The 16,509-nt window shown below is 32.1% G+C and overlaps 1 protein-coding gene across 9 annotated transcripts in view; it reads right to left on the reverse strand.

The window, feature by feature from the left end:
* LOC129913052 (uncharacterized) overlaps positions 1-16,509 on the reverse strand; it is a 91,237-nt gene that overhangs the window by 19,035 nt on the left and 55,693 nt on the right. For all 9 annotated transcript variants that reach the window (XM_055991511.1, XM_055991460.1, XM_055991500.1 and 6 more), the window contains 4 exons: positions 11,822-11,904; positions 11,585-11,703; positions 8,793-8,937; positions 3,252-3,441 (listed from right to left, as the gene is read on the reverse strand). In XM_055991511.1, coding sequence (XP_055847486.1) covers positions 3,252-3,441; positions 8,793-8,937; positions 11,585-11,703; positions 11,822-11,904 — 537 coding nt within the window. The remainder of the gene's footprint in view (positions 1-3,251; positions 3,442-8,792; positions 8,938-11,584; positions 11,704-11,821; positions 11,905-16,509) is intronic.

The raw sequence follows: 16,509 nt of genomic DNA on the forward strand, positions 1-16,509 counted from the left end.
AAACGCATCATCGTTTATCTCAACAGTATCACCAATTGTATTAGAACAGGATGATATTCTTGTTTCTTTTGATGTTGTGTCATTGTTCACTAACATTCCTATTCCATTAGCACTAGAGTTGGTTGAGAAAAGTTGGGATATCATTAAATATCATACGAGAATGCCGAAAATAAAATTCTTAGAAATATTGCGATTTTGTGTAATAGATAACAATTATTTAGAATTTGATAAAATATTTTATCAACAAAAACAAGGAGTTCCGATGGGTAGTTCTGCATCTCCCATATTGGCAGACATTGTAATGGAAGCATTATTGGATAATGTTTTTGAAAATATTCCATATAAACCTAGAATTATTACAAAATATGTGGATGACATTTTTGTTATACTTAAATCTAGTCATGTTAATTCAATTTTACATGCACTGAATGGTTTTCATCCAAAAATTCAATTTACAGTTGAATATGAAAATAATGAAAAACTTCCGTACCTTGACGTGCTTGTAATTAGGAAAAATAACCGTTTGATATTTGATTGGTATAAAAAACCAACATCTTCAGGTCGCCTCATTAATTATAATTCCCAACAGCCAAAACAGATCATTATTAATACAGCAAAAAATTTTATAACCAGAGTATTGGATATCAGTGATATTGCCTTTCGTCAGAATAACATTAACAAAATCATGGATACTTTACTATCAAATTCTTTTCCAATAAATATAATAAAAACTTTGTTGAACCAATATTTCAACCCGTTGGTTAGACCAAATTTAGTTACAAATACAACACAGTTTTCCTACAGGAGTTGTTTGTATATTCCTAATCTTTCGAATAGACTTCAAGATGCTCCTATTAGAAGCAAAGATAGGATTCGCTTAGCTTTTAAATCAGTAAATGTTTTGAGAAATTCACTTTTTTCTAATTTTAAAGGTGAATTTTCTAAAAACGATAAATCAGATATAGTATATAAAATCAAATGTTTAGGTGATGGAGCAAACTTTTGTCCATCAGTGTATGTAGGTACTTCCATGCAGAAGCTAAAAAATCGTATAGCTGGTCATAGATCGGATATAAATAACGGGCATTCTGAAAAAACTGCTCTAGCTTTGCATTGTATAGGTGAGGGACATATGCCAGATTATAACAATGTAGATATTTTACAATCAGAAAAGCATTATAATAAGAGAATGATATTAGAAATGTTACATATTTTAGATACAGACAACACCGTAAATAAGAGATCGGATTGTGAAGGGCTTAGTAGTATTTATAGTCAGTTTGTTAAAAGGAATTTTTTAAGTTGAATTATCAACTCAATTTGATAAGGAACATTTTTGAATTTCTTATCAAATAATTAAAAAAGTTTTTATGTTTTGAAATTTTGATAATTAAAAACGTCTTTTTCAAGACATTTTTTATTGATTTTCAAAATATATAAGCTTGATAAAAAAACCTAAACTTTAATCAACTACAATCAATTGGGGATCATTAGAAGATTCAAGATAAGTATTTATTCTATACGTTTTTAGAGCTTTCTAGAATTATTTTTCTTAGTCCTGAAGAAGCGTGTAAGCACACGTGAAACGTCGACAAAAAAGAAAAGATAGACTCAAATCAAGACCTATAGTCAACGAAGAAGATTCACTTTAACACCTTAGTTCGTCATTCACGAAAAAATCCATTTTTGTCATCAAGGGATTTAAAAAAAGAATTTAATGCTTCTATAACATGTCGAACCATTCGAAACAGATTGAATGAAACCAACCTTCCCTATACCTACGGAGACCTGTGCGAAATTTGTGGCTTCTATGGGACGCAGATGTGAAGCAGTTTTAAAAATTAAAGGTGAAACAATAAAGTATTGAAAGAATCGATAGAAATTTTAACGGTAAAACAATTTTTTTACAAATAAAATACACGACTGGGGTCGCACGTAGGTACATGCTTTTGCAGTTAAAAGTTTACTTGTAGATTTTAAGAGCTGGATCAATATGAATTAAAAAAATAATAATATTGGGGAAGAGCCTACATTTAGGGCAAAATTAAATGAAAACACAAATGTTTTTATTTGACTTTTTTTAGAAAAAAATAAAAAAAACCAGTTTTATTGCAATCGCTTTGATATTACGTCTGCAAAGTTTAATCAAATTCGTTAGAGCCGTTTTCAAGATATTTGGTTTAAATTGAAAAATTTGTATGGGAGGTACACTTTCGAAACTTTCAGAATTCCATAAAAATCATCTGTACCAAGCGTATTCTTCAAATACGCTTGCCCTATATATAGTATAGTAAAAATAGTAAAAATACTCAACAAGGTTACAAAGCATATCTCCCGATAAAATATGACTACAAATTCGTATTGGGAGAGTAACTGCGTCAATAAGAATATTCCTGCCATGAGCCTGTTAACAAATTTTGTCAACCGAAATCTTTTTCAACGTCCGCAACAACTTAAACTTGAAACAGTAAGTGGAAGCATTTGTTAGAAAAATTCATACAAAATGTAAAATGAGTGCCTGTAAAATATTCATTTACCTACGAACAAAAGCTACTACTCCGCTACCCCGGACTCAATTGTTGAATGCGAATAAATACTCTGGAAAGGCTCCTAGATTATAAGGCCCCAATCATAAAAATGTAAAAAAAGAAGAAAAAAGGTGTCAGTTTCCCTTACTTAGAATTTTGTGGAGCCTAAAGCGAAATTTTTCCAGGTTGTATTTCAAGCCAGCAATTATTATTGAGTTGATTGAAATTTGTTTGCAGATTAATAGCTAGTTAAATTTTTAAATGTTTGACAAATCTTGGTTCCAATTAGAAAGGTCAAAAACTTAAAGCTGTATTCATGAATGTTTCGAAAGATAAGGTTTCTATTCTTGAATCTAGATGAATATGAATAAGCATGTCGGAACACAAGTGTTGCAAAATTTCAATTCATAAGCAACATGAATGTGAAATTCACCTTATCCTTAGAAACATAACATAATTCTCCATTCGAAATCTTCTAAGCAAAATAAAAAAAAAAAAAGCAGAAAAACAAAACTTCTATTCAAAAACTTTTAAAATGAAAATTCAAAATTAAAAAAGTTGTGCGTATAATCGTATATGCAGTTTGTTTTTTATTGGACTGTATTGTCGTATTGTAAGTATATGGTTGCATACTCAGTTATAAAATAAAGTTGTTTCTATTGTATATAATTTAAATATCATAATCTTGTTTTATGCTATTCGAGTGAATGTTTTTATACTTACGAATATCAAATCCTTTGGAAACGTCACCAAGTGGATGCTCACTAAAACTATACTCATGTTCGTTAGCAACAAATCTTCGTATACAGCCAACCATTCCTTCATAAACTGGTAATCGTTTGGCCAATCCAGTAATGTTTCCTGTTCCACCAAGAAATACAGGCTCTCTAAATGTAATTCTGGAGAATAGACCCTGAAATTAGAAATAAAAATAATCAAAAATTAATAAAATTTTTGATTTTTTGTTTTCCAATTTAATTTTGAAATGAGTAAAAATTATATAAATATTGATTTTTTTGTGTTTGTAGGTAGGTGTTTTATTGTAATTAAAATCAAAGAAACGTTACTAATTTTAAAATTTTTGTTCTTAGGTTAAAAGAGATTATATGAAGAAGTCTTAGGAATTAAAATGTGCTACAGATAAGGGCTCAGTTATCTTATAGCTATCAGTAAAAATTCTGTTTTGCTATTTTGAATACTATAAGATTCTAATTTATGCAAAATATTGATGAAATAAATTAAAAACACATTTTCAGTAACTTTTTGAAAAAGAAGCAATGCATTTTGTATTATATTTTAGTCACAAATTTAATTTGACTGAACAGTAAAATTTATAAAATGGATTTGTGAATAAAATTTAACACCAAATGCATTGCTTCTTTTTGAAAAAATTATTTAAAATAAGCTTTTAACTTTCTTTTTCTTACTCTTTTGTAGATACCTTACCTACTACCTACTCAAATTTAAAAAAATATTTTTCTCTCTCCGACTGGATGCATTTTCCAGGATTCACAGATTTCGTTTTCGTTGAATTTTGTATTTGTGTGCAATGTGCATCTATGACCGTGAGAGTATCGTTAGCGTCAGTGTTTTCTGTTTTTATCATTATTTTGCAACTATTATTAATTATTTCAAAGTTGCAAAATAAGGTGTTAGAGTCTTGGCTCCTTAAATACAGTTCAACTTGGGACTTTCTTTTAAAAGAGCACGTTTGTTGCACACATGCACACTTTACCTTTACAATAAAGATCCTTTCCATCATCTTAAAATAGATCCGGATTTTCGTATGTGTATTTATTTAGGTTAGCAGCCACAGAACTCTTTACTTTAGGCATATTTCTGAAATGAATTCAGTTTTGTTTGAACAAAACAACTTAACAATATTAGATATTCTAAAAAGTCGACTCACCTCGACTTCGTTTCTTTCAAACTTTCGTTGTACATATAAATTGTTTTAAGATCTATAAAATTTTGTGTAACAATTTCAACAAATATTCTTGAGTTTCGACTTCGAAGCCTACTAGGTTTTATTTTACCGTTTCTATATCCAGTTGTATGTGTTGTTTGATTATGTGTGAAAGGAAAATGCAAGAAGATTCACATTGCAAGACTGGAAGCCATGAGATTTGGAATTGTCTTAAGTGCTGCCATATGAATTCTTTTTCAGATGTTGAAAATAAACTGATGAAGGTGCTTTCGCATTTGAATCAAATAAAAAAAATTTAAAACTAAAATTCTTCCCTCTTTCAGAAATATGACGCAAAAATATTTCTTTGTTACTTCGGACTCTACCTTGTAAATACTACAGTAGAAAAGATGGTGCTGTTAGAAGATTATTCATCACATAAAAATTCGCATCCATAAAATCCAGAAAAATAAATTGCCTAAACGTTAGATAATAGTGCCAGTTTTGTTGTACACATTTTGAAGCAAAAACCCTTTATTCAAACACCCTTTTGTAAAATATTTGTCTGAAACTACCGAATTTAACATTTATAAATAAGTTTTCAGGAAGTACGTTCTCCAACTACTAAAATATCAAAGAATCATCCTCATCATGTACCTATGTGCGCGTTATCCATTCAATAATTTTAAATTTAACAAAAAAAATTTGCAAAACTAAAGTGTCATCTAGCATGTTTTTAAATTAGCTTCAACTTAGTACTTTACTTTTTTTTGTTGATGTCTATGTCTAAGAAAGGCAAAGTTATTCATTAATTTCACATTCATCAATAGCTTTGTCCTGACAACCAAGTAAGCAATTACTTAGTTTACTAATTGGATTATCATTAATTTAATTTAAAAGTATATGCCTAACGTTCGTTGGCTGCTGACATGTTGCAGGAAGATAGCTTCACTACCTGAACCCATCGTTATATTTTACTAAGAGTGCCTTGCCGGGTTGCTCTTGCTATTATGCTATGTTGCCCTCCAATTTGAAAAGAATTCAAAAGTTAACAAAATAGAAAGGAACAGAGGTAGTATGTAGTAGGTAGCTCTAAATCTATGTTACATTAACATCACCGACCATCCTTGAAATGTCTACTTATGTATAGGATATACTCACACACATATACCTATACAAACATGCATGTTGGATAAAAAGTTCAGTTTCACATTGTTTCAAAGCATAACCTTAAGTATGAGTAAGAAAAGAGAAAAATATCATGCATTAAGGACGAGAATCGACTATGACAGCTTTTATAAAAAAAAAGGAAAAATATTGTCCCTTAAAAATAGATCCCCTCCTTTTTTTCTAGTTCTATGGGACAGGTATTGGTTTCGTGTAAATAAAGATTAAAATCAGACCTTGCATAACGGTGTTGGAAAAGTGGTTTTTCTGATACAACATACAATTCATCGACCTGTGAGTGTATGCGTTCATGTGAACATCGTCCTCTAAAATCTAACGAGTATTATGTGTATGTAAATCCTTATACTTTTAAGGTTAGTTTAAAAACTGTTGTGGATTTCATATCGACTTGTAAGATTCTGATTGTCCTCAAGTGATGCTTTCAAAACTACATCTCAAGCTTTTCCGGAGATAGAAAATATTAAAATGATGTCAAATTTGTTAAGATTTCCTTTTTTCGGTATATTTGTTATAATTTCGATAAATTTTATGAACAGTGCCTCAAAATTTTGTTAGTAATTTTGTCTTCTTTTCGTAAATACTTTTTAACATTACTTTCTCAGTAGTTAATTTTTTCAAATAAAAAAATAAAAAGCATCTACGTGCGACTTCCATGTGCCGTTTATTTTATACTCAACATTGAATACTTAAAGATTCGAAAAAGATTGTCAAGTCTCAAAATATTTTGTGACAGAATACAATGTTATTGTTAAGTGAAGTTCTGCCATTGACCGGGCAATATTAAAAGTGATAGATATGATAGGTCTCCCATCTCACTTGGTTAAGGTTATTTTAAGTGGAAATAAGGAAGTAATCAATCATTCGGTGAGATGCTCTTGTTGAGCCTTATATATTTTCAAAATAATTGGTATAAGTTTTAGGGTTCTGGTAATTTTTTTTTATTATCTATATTATGTATTTTACACTAAGGAGTAGTTTATCCGTTAGAGGTTACAGCAATACTAGCCTAGCAGCTAGCACTAACATCTTTAGTTGTTGCGACTGCCATATGTGTGTTATTTAGAATCATATATAGGTACTATACAGTCTGGAAAGTTGATGTCTCGTCATAGAAGAGGAAGACCAATTAGTAACACAACAAAAGAGGACATAGAAATTATTAATTTCTTTCGGAAAACACCAAAAGCATCTTCTAAGGAAGCAGAAGTCAAACTTGAATTGCAATTTCCATTAACTCATCTTCAATAACAATAAGACGCCACGCACTGCAGGCACGGATTTGGAATTCGCACGAACTTATCTCATTTGAAATTTGCAGAAATGGTAAACAATCTTGTTTTCTTATTAATCAAAATTTAATATCCACGGATCAGGAGGCCAAGCAGTGACAGATAAATCCAAAAATCGTGAGCTGCCACTCTCGTTAAGGAATAGGACTGATTCGACAAGTAAACGGCATAATGAAGCCAGAAGACGAAGTTGAAATTTTTTAAAATACCATGCTTCTTAATGCGGATTGAGATATGCATTTTGCCTAGACGTTCCAACACGACAACGATCCCAAGCACAAGTCCAAGTTGGTCAGAAACTGGCTTATGAAAATAACATCATGGTTTTGCAATCGCCAGCGAAGTCCCCAAGACCTTAACCTTCTTGAAAACTTGTGTTGTGGGAGATAGTAAAAAGAAGAATCAGATGCTAAATTTTTAAGTGGAAGGGCGATCTTAATGCATAAATTCAAAAGCAGTGGAATGACCAATGATATACCAGTAACTGTTATCAAATATAAAGTGTGAATACAACGCAATGTTTCGCTGAGCACTTTTTCCCTTAGGAGAACCAAATACAAAAATTAAATGTAGATAACCAGTTAAAATACTGCCAATAGGTCTCCAGAAATCACTCACCAAAACGAAATAATAACAAACTTTCTTGGTAACATGAAGAATGAAGACGTCGCTTCCCCAGCCGGAGCTTGTTGGTACATTCCAGTGAAATTGGTGTGGTGGCACGGCATTTCTGTTCCGTTGACAGTTACTCTTGCCTGATGGAGATGTTCATGGCCATTGGGCATGGACGTCAGTTAAAAGGCGAACGTCCAGTACTTTGCCTTCGCACAATCTCTCCAGATTCCTTAAACCGTTTTTTTAAGTTTTTGATTCGCAAGATTGGCTAAGAAAGATCTGTCAGGCCACTGCACATTGGCTCAATAATTCAGGGAGTATGACAACTAAAACTGCTTCTACTAGCGGGGTATTAATACTTTTCAAGATTAGGAATACATACGAAATAATTACATTTATATCTAACGTCTATGCAATGTTTTTCTATGCCCTCAGTTTAAATTTTAAGGTTTAAGCTGTTATATGAGAACAAAAATATTTCACCAGAAGTACTGTTACCATGACGATTGTTGTTAAAATGATTGTTAAAAGGCAAAAGGGAATAATTCCATATTTTTGCCCGCAAATTTTGAATTTTGTTCAAATTCTAAAAACGAAGAAACTGATTTAAAATGGATCTTAAGCTCAGGTAAACCCTTTTTGAAATAGCTATTATTTCTACACTTCAGGCTATTAACTTGGTGGCAACGCACTGGGGATAAATGTGGTTCCATTTTAAACCTTTTGACTTTTATTCATTTAATCTTAATAATTAAACTATCAAACTTCCATTTTGCTATGGTAACCCAGTTCAGCAACTATGCAACACCACAGAATTATTCAAATGGAATAAACACAACACACACAATAGTAAGTTTATCTACTCATTAACCCGTAAGCACCCCTAAGGTGTCCCTTTAATAATTCAGATAGTAAGTACTAAGTAGCAATAAATACATCATCCAACCAACAAAGGCTTTAAGTAAACTATTGATTTTTATTACCTTTAATGTGTGTTGGCAACTCGATACGTGTGGCGTTGCTATTAGCAGCTTGTTTTTTCTTTTTTGTGTATCCTTCCTATACACACAGTTTGTTTTATAAAGCAACTATTTACTAATGTTGAGGCTATCAATAGTAAATAATCAAATAATAACTAATGGTTTTCTTCATAAATTTTTATGAATTCAACTTTAGCGTGTGCTTTTGTTTGGATACAGGGGGTAGCTACGTATTTATATGATGCCATGAAATTTAGTTGAGCAAATACTATTGAATTAAAATTACCTTTGATCGTCCTTGCACGCGTGAACCGTGATTTAATAGTAGCCAAGCATCCCATCGGTGCCTGTATATTGTAACTGAATTCCACTGATTTAATTGAACCATTTCTTCAGATCGAACACTGCCAACGCCAGATCCGCAATCAAACCTTGAATTTAAGGAAACAAATAAACAGAATTAATAGCTATTGACAAAATGGGTGAAAATTTAGCTAAATCTTTTCGATGGTACAGAACTTTCGAAGCTAAGTCAAGACTACGTTTTTTGAAACACAGTTCCCTACTTTTCAGTTACCCACTTGGAACTCAGCAAGCCTTTAGGAGTGTGAATTGCCAAGAAACCCTCAAATTTAAGTTTTGCTGTCTAGACTTTCTGTTTAAACAATAATGTCTATGTATCTAAGCATAATCCTGCTCATATTATAAAATTAACAGTGTTATAAGCCTATAAAGCTGTTATAAACACTGTTAATGTTCATTTTCATGTTCATGTTCATGTTCATGTTCATGTTCATGTTCATGTTCATGTTCATGTTCATGTTCATGTTCATGTTCATGTTCATGTTCATGTTCATGTTCATGTTCATGTTCATGTTCATGTTCATGTTCATGTTCATGTTCATGTTCATGTTCATGTTCATGTTCATGTTCATGTTCATGTTCATGTTCATGTTCATGTTCATGTTCATGTTCATGTTCATGTTCATGTTCATGTTCATGTTCATGTTCATGTTCATGTTCATGTTCATGTTCATGTTCATGTTCATGTTCATGTTCATGTTCATGTTCATGTTCATGTTAATGTTAATGTTAATGTTAATGTTAATGTTAATGTTAATGTTAATGTTAATGTTAATGTTAATGTTAATGTTAATGTTAATGTTAATGTTAATGTTAATGTTAATGTTAATGTTAATGTTAATGTTAATGTTAATGTTAATGTTAATGTTAATGTTAATGTTAATGTTAATGTTAATGTTAATGTTAATGTTAATGTTAATGTTAATGTTAATGTTAATGTTAATGTTAATGTTAATGTTAATGTTAATGTTAATGTTAATGTTAATGTTAATGTTAATGTTAATGTTAATGTTAATGTTAATGTTAATGTTAATGTTAATGTTAATGTTAATGTTAATGTTAATGTTAATGTTAATGTTAATGTTAATGTTAATGTTAATGTTAATGTTAATGTTAATGTTAATGTTAATGTTAATGTTAATGTTAAAGGCTTAAATGATACTTTATTAGAAACTTAAACTTTAAGTCCTTATAATAGTACCTCGCCTTCTTCTTCTTCCTTTTTCTCGGCGCTGTTATGATCTCGATGTCGAGGGGATCATAACTATCCCACGTAACTGCTTCACACTAGTGATCCGCCTGTGGGGTTCGCCGGGTTGACCTCAGAAATCGGCGGCAAGCCTCCCGGTTTTGTATTGTTCCATTTCTAAGGCCAACTGAATGCTGGTGGTTTTGCATTTGCTTGTACCAGGAGTTTTTAGGCCTACCTTTCTTTCTATTTCGTGTTGGAACGTTGTATGATATTGCTTTTTTGACGGGGTTCTCAGGATCTCTTCTTTGAACATGGCAATACCAACTGAGTCGGTCGTGTTCAATTTTTTGGGAGATGGTGTGTTTAACATGAAGGCTTCCTCGGATCTTCGTACTTCTAATTCTATCAAGCTTTGTTACTCCTGCTGTCATACGAAGCATCTTCATCTCAGCTGCCGTTAACTTACTCTCATACTTTTTGTACATTGTCCAACATTGTGAACCGTATGTGAGTGCTGGACGCACAACTGCGGTGTAGAGTCTTCCTTTCATAATAGTACCTCGCCTATTGGTTGAAAATAAAATTCGTGTCTAAGGTTTAATTTGGTCTTTTTAGGTTAATTTGTCTTTAAGTCCCAGACGATGCTGACAGTAAAATATTTATAACACCCACTTTTTCCGGCTTCTCTATTATCCTTATGACACACAAAAGATGTATGTTTGACTAGAACTTTGATTTCGAATTTCGTACAAAGCCATTACTTGTCCCTATAGACCCGTTGTTGAACAAAGCTATATACGAGTATATCTCAAGTAACATGTATTCGTATAAACTCTTATTATTTCATAAACATCTTTTAATGCTCGTTTTCTTGGGGTTCAAAATTACAAAAAAAAAAAAATATATATATGTATATACAAAAAAATTTCAACAGGTGCTGAGTTCGGTCTTTTGAAGTGCTGCTTTAGCACTTTATTAAGGCATACCCACATGCACATGTATAGAATCTCATGACTTATTCTGTTCTCTCTTTCAGAGGATTTGCTGAATTTTCCACATGTACACTCTTTATTCTTTCCTATATGCATTGTGTGCGTATATTGAAATGTAGTTGGAGCTTGGAGGCCCCAGTCAGAGCCCACATAGCTACCCTATAGTATCTAGCAATATGATTATGCAACGACTTTATTGAACCTAGAGATTGGGGTTGGTGTATATGCTTGTGCCTGTGCCTTACTACTATGCTCTCGTAAATTTTTGTGCCACTCTGTGTTTCGTTTCGTTTTGTATATTCGTTTCGAAACGAATATTGCCCTGGGATATGGCATGAGAATGAGAGTCATTTCTCGCATTCAACAAAACGAAATATATAAAAAAAAATCAATAAATACTCGTTCCCTGACTTTATGAGGCCGCATTTGTAGAATGTGGAATAACGTCGGATTTAATGGTGTCTTTTGACATTAAAATCGCATAAGAATTATTATCAACTTTAGATTTTTTTCTTTTTTTAATCTACTTACCAGAATTCAATGAAGCCCTGATGTATGAGTAATGCCATAAAATCTCCGGTTAAGTCGTCCCTTTCGCCAGTTAAAAGGATAATGCCTTCGACGGATTCCGGTCGAAACTCAACTCTTATCTGAATTGTTTTGCAGCAAAATCAAAATATAAAAAAAAAAAATCACAAAAAGAAGAAAAAAATCAATAAATTCTTTCACACCTTTTCACAATGAAAATGAAGATGTGAGGACACTTACCTGTACATGCTTGTATGCTCCACGTAAGGCTGGAAAGGCCAACCAGGACTTTTTTGAAAATCTAGGAATGCGAACCTTAGTATCTGTGGGTTAGAGATAAGTAAATAGTATAACAAATTGTGTATATATAATCCAATTATAGGGGCAATGTGATGGACGTTAAGAAGGGTCCCATATGGTTCTTGCTACGAGAGGGTGTTATGCAATTAAATTAAGTATTCAATCTGGCAAACATAATTTATATTTCAAATTTGCTTTCGAAGCAAAAAAAAAAAAATAGACAGCAGCTATTTTTAGCTAAACCCCACAAACATTGTGTTCAAGCAAATTTTTTTCAATCGTTCCTTGAATCACTTGTATCTATCATTTCTATGGTTATCATAATCATGATGGGTATGGGTTTAATTAGAAAGATAAGGCATTGGACTTGAGGGCATGAGAAGGTTTTAAATTACAAAAAAATAATTAAACTTTACTGCACTCTTGAGAGTTTAAAGGACTCAATGTTGAAAATTACTTTTACAAAAATGATAGGTTTTGTATTCAACGATTTGAAGTTAAGTTGGAAAGAAATCGGACTCGGGTAAGGACTGATATACTGATGACGAACTCTGCGAAAAAAAAGACAACGAATTTAGCTGTTAGGTCTCCTAATAGACCGCGTGCAGCCGAGCGGAACAATTAGCGGAATTCATCTACTTTTATAAGGCAAATATAACTGCCATCAAAGAAATACGGGGTGAAGGCCTAGAAAAGAGATAATTGAAGAACCATAAAATCTCTAACGGCGGCGCGGCTACAACCATCTAGAGCGCTCATTCAGATAGCTATTTGTCTGCAGACTCAGGCAGAATGTCTTGAGTTTTTATGGTGTCAACCAGCACCTCACAACGATAAGAATCAAGGCTGAATTCGCCAGCATAGACCTGATAAGAGACTGCCAGGTCTTTGTCCGATCGTGCCTCGAATAAACTCTTAAGAAGTTCCACTATTTCAGCAGCAAGTATAGAGAAGAAATGGCAAGCTCCTAAGAAGCTATTAGAGCTGCCATCTCGCTCTGACGTGTTGAGTTTCACTAGGCCACCACAACAAAACCCCTGGTGTGATGAACAAGCGCATACAGCTGCAGCGAAGTTACAGAAAGATAGTGGGAACACTGCCTTCCCAGGAGAAAAAAAGAGGCGATCCGAGAAATAAGAGATCGAGAAAATAGAGAGATTCTAAATCAGTAATGAATTTCGGAAGTTTTAGCAGAATGTGAAAAGGACAACTTAAGATTACAAACCTCGAACTGAAGCCTTCTTAGACGAACAAGGGAACATCGTAGAAGAGCCACAAACGATGCTGAGGATTCGAAGAAATCAAATTGCACCATTCAATGTCGACTTTGAAGGCCATTTCCGTGCCCCCGACCTGGGTGAAGATAGGAAAGTCATAGTAAAAAGCTAAAGTGTGACTATAATTTTAAAATTTTTATTTTTGGTCGTTTTTTTTAAGATGAACATTCACAATAAACTAAGATGAAGTTCACATTAAATTTAACTGAGTTTAGGTGGAATCACCTTATTTTAAGGTGGTGAAATTTAATTTTAAGGTGACACTTTTTTCTCCGTGTATAAAGCTGCTGGAGCCGAATGGCCTTACTGCCGTTTAGCTAGAAGCTTAGTCACATTTGTAAAATTAAAATTAAGTTAATTGAATGAAGTGCTTTTGAAAGAATTGTAAATGAACTCAGATTTTGAAAAAAAAAATTATTGAAAAAATTTAAACATGTCGTTTTTAAAACTTTTTCGTAATATAAAATTCTGTTTTTCAAATTTTTTAGGCCACATTTATTATGATTTGAAAATATAAAAGGAAATGTCAATATGTATTACAGTTTATGAAAAAAATTAAAAAGTATTTCATTTTCGAAGAACTTTTTTTAATAGAAATTTTGAAAAAAAATTTAACTTATTTTTTTTTTTTAAAGTTCAACATTTAAATATAAAGTTATTTTTTATTTATTCAATAGCCCTTATTGTTGAAAGTTAAATAGCAAAAGTTCAAAGTTCTTATTTGCCAAAATCTTTGAGAAAATCAATTATTTCAATGCAAAAATGCAGTTTTTTTTTGTGTTTGAAGTCAGATTGTGAGAAAATTGCATTTATCGCTTAAACGATGGAAGATTTTCCCTTACTCCCTTATAAATTTTTTCGTTAAGGGGTTATATCTAGTTGTAAGTGCAAAAAAACCTTCTTTTTTATGGAGTTTTTGTGAAAAAGCATTTAATTATATAAACAAAAAGAATACATATCCATATAGAAAATTTAATGTATTGAAAGAATTCGCTGTGTATTTAAAAAATATTGGGTTCCGTTATTTTTGTAGTAGATCTCCTAGACGACCTCCAAAAAAATAGGTGTCTGGAGTAATCGGCTTGAAATTTTTACACAATTTTCTTAGATACTTTTGTCAGGTAATGAACGAAGGAAAAAGATTTTTGACAATAATTCGATTTTTAGGCCACTTTAAAGTGTAAATGTTCGTGAAAAAAACTATTTTTTCTCTTTGGGAAGCCGCCATTTTGTCAAAAATCAAAATTTTGACTATTCCTTCTTTCATTACCTGCATTCGTCTATCCTGAAAATGAATCTTTTGTTTTTTTTTATTTTAAGCGACTTGGATCGGAGATGTCTTGCTCACCGCCAGACACCTTTTTTTGGAGGTCGTCTAAAAGATCGACTACAAAAATAACGGAACCCAGTATTTTTTTGAAATACACAGTGAATTCTTTTAATACATTAAATTTGCTATATGGATATGTATTCTTTTTATTTATATAATTAAATGCCTCTTCACAAAAAATCCACAAAAAAGAATGTTTTTTTGCACTTACAACTAGATATAACCCCTTAAATAACCTAGAGAATCTTTTGCTATCATTTGTTTTATGAAATTTAAGCAAAAAAAAAAAATGGTTTCGTTAAAAAAAAATTAATTTTAATTTTAAAAAACAATACGCCAACATCGGCAATTTTTAATCTATAGACTTTAAAGTATTTTTAATTACCTACGTTTGAAAAAAAAAATCGTCAAAATCAGAGCTGTTCAGCTGGGTTCCCTAATAATTTGCTTTACTTACTCCACTATAAAGAACTATTTTCAGTTAGCACTTATGGTAACTTTTCTGAGTGAAATGGAAATGTAAACAAAGAAAAATTTCGATTGTCACGTACAGAAAACATCCGTTTTCCCTGTAATAGAATAGAGCAAAAATCAAAGTGGATGACTGAATTTATGTATTTAGAATTTAACTAGTAGCTTCCTACACGTTTCGGCAGATTAGCCTTTATTTGATAGTTTCCTGTATTTCTAGAAACAATAACGCAATTCATAAATGAATAGATTAAAACAGCACCAGCCAACAATTGGTCACTTTTATTTCAAAATCAATCAATGTATGTATTGCAATTATACAACATAGATAAGCCCGGCCGCCCAAACAATGTCAACACCATCGTTAACACAAAGTCCTCTCCTAAATTCGCTTATGTTGGTGCCATTGAAATGCTGACAACTCAGATACTAATAAATATTCAGTGGCAACACATTGCATAACAAAAAATGGATGAAAATTCAAAGAACTTTTGTTTCGATACACGAAATGTCAAACATATAAAAAGGCAGCGCAGCTCCGCGCAGCACCCCTAGGAAATGTGGTTGGAAAAATGTTTGCTAGCCAGCCTGCTGCCCGTTGCTGTTTGCTGTTGACAATGGTCGTTCTGGTTTAATCTGCTTCGCGCTTAAGGCACGTTGTTTATATCAAATTTCACGTTCATTGAGCAAAATCTGCAATTATTCGCGCAAAACCGACAAAGAGCTTAAGTTTGTCAAGCTTAATATATATATTCCTTCTGGGCTTATATAATATATTATGAATTACGAATACAAACAAGGTTCGAACAGGACAACAAAAATACCTACCTACATAAATATTGACCTTTTCGTACATATACCCACTACAAGCTTGTTGTTTTATTTTTAAATTTCATGACAAGCAGTGATTAATACGCAAAAGGATGTAGATTGTATAGAATGCAGTTTCTTCCACAACCAACCATCTGTGCTGTTTGGGTGACGATATAATGGTGTAATACAACACTTGACTCAATTACGATGCACTGCAAGAGATATGCCGATGCCGATGGTGTGCAATGTGAAAATAATATCAATGTAATGAAACTCAGTACTCAACTCACAGCACAAGCATTTGCCAACCATAGTCTTGTGTCCAAGGGACGTAAGTTAAAAGACATTGACAAATTGCTGTAGGACATATTGATTTACGATATACCAAAAAAAAAGGACATCAACGAACGTTTCGAAACATGAATGCATGTCCTTATACAATTATATTGCTGGTATGAAAAACGTTCATGAATGCTTATGGAAATTTTTACAAAATAATCGAAACTTCAGAATAAAGATTAATTATACTTCCGGTGTGTGATGTGGGTTTTGAAAAAAAAAAAACATATATTCCTTTTTAAATTCTCTGACATCGTTTTGCACTTGTCCTTGATTGGGTATTGAAATATGTTACAAAGTTGTTTGACCATATTGCAGCTTACTTCATGGAATTTGTTTTTTTTTTTAATAATTGACCTATCAAATTTTATATACTTACTTTAATTAGGGTGACCATC

Source organism: Episyrphus balteatus, chromosome 1 (assembly GCF_945859705.1).
Source record: "Episyrphus balteatus chromosome 1, idEpiBalt1.1, whole genome shotgun sequence".
NCBI lineage: Eukaryota > Metazoa > Arthropoda > Insecta > Diptera > Syrphidae > Episyrphus > Episyrphus balteatus.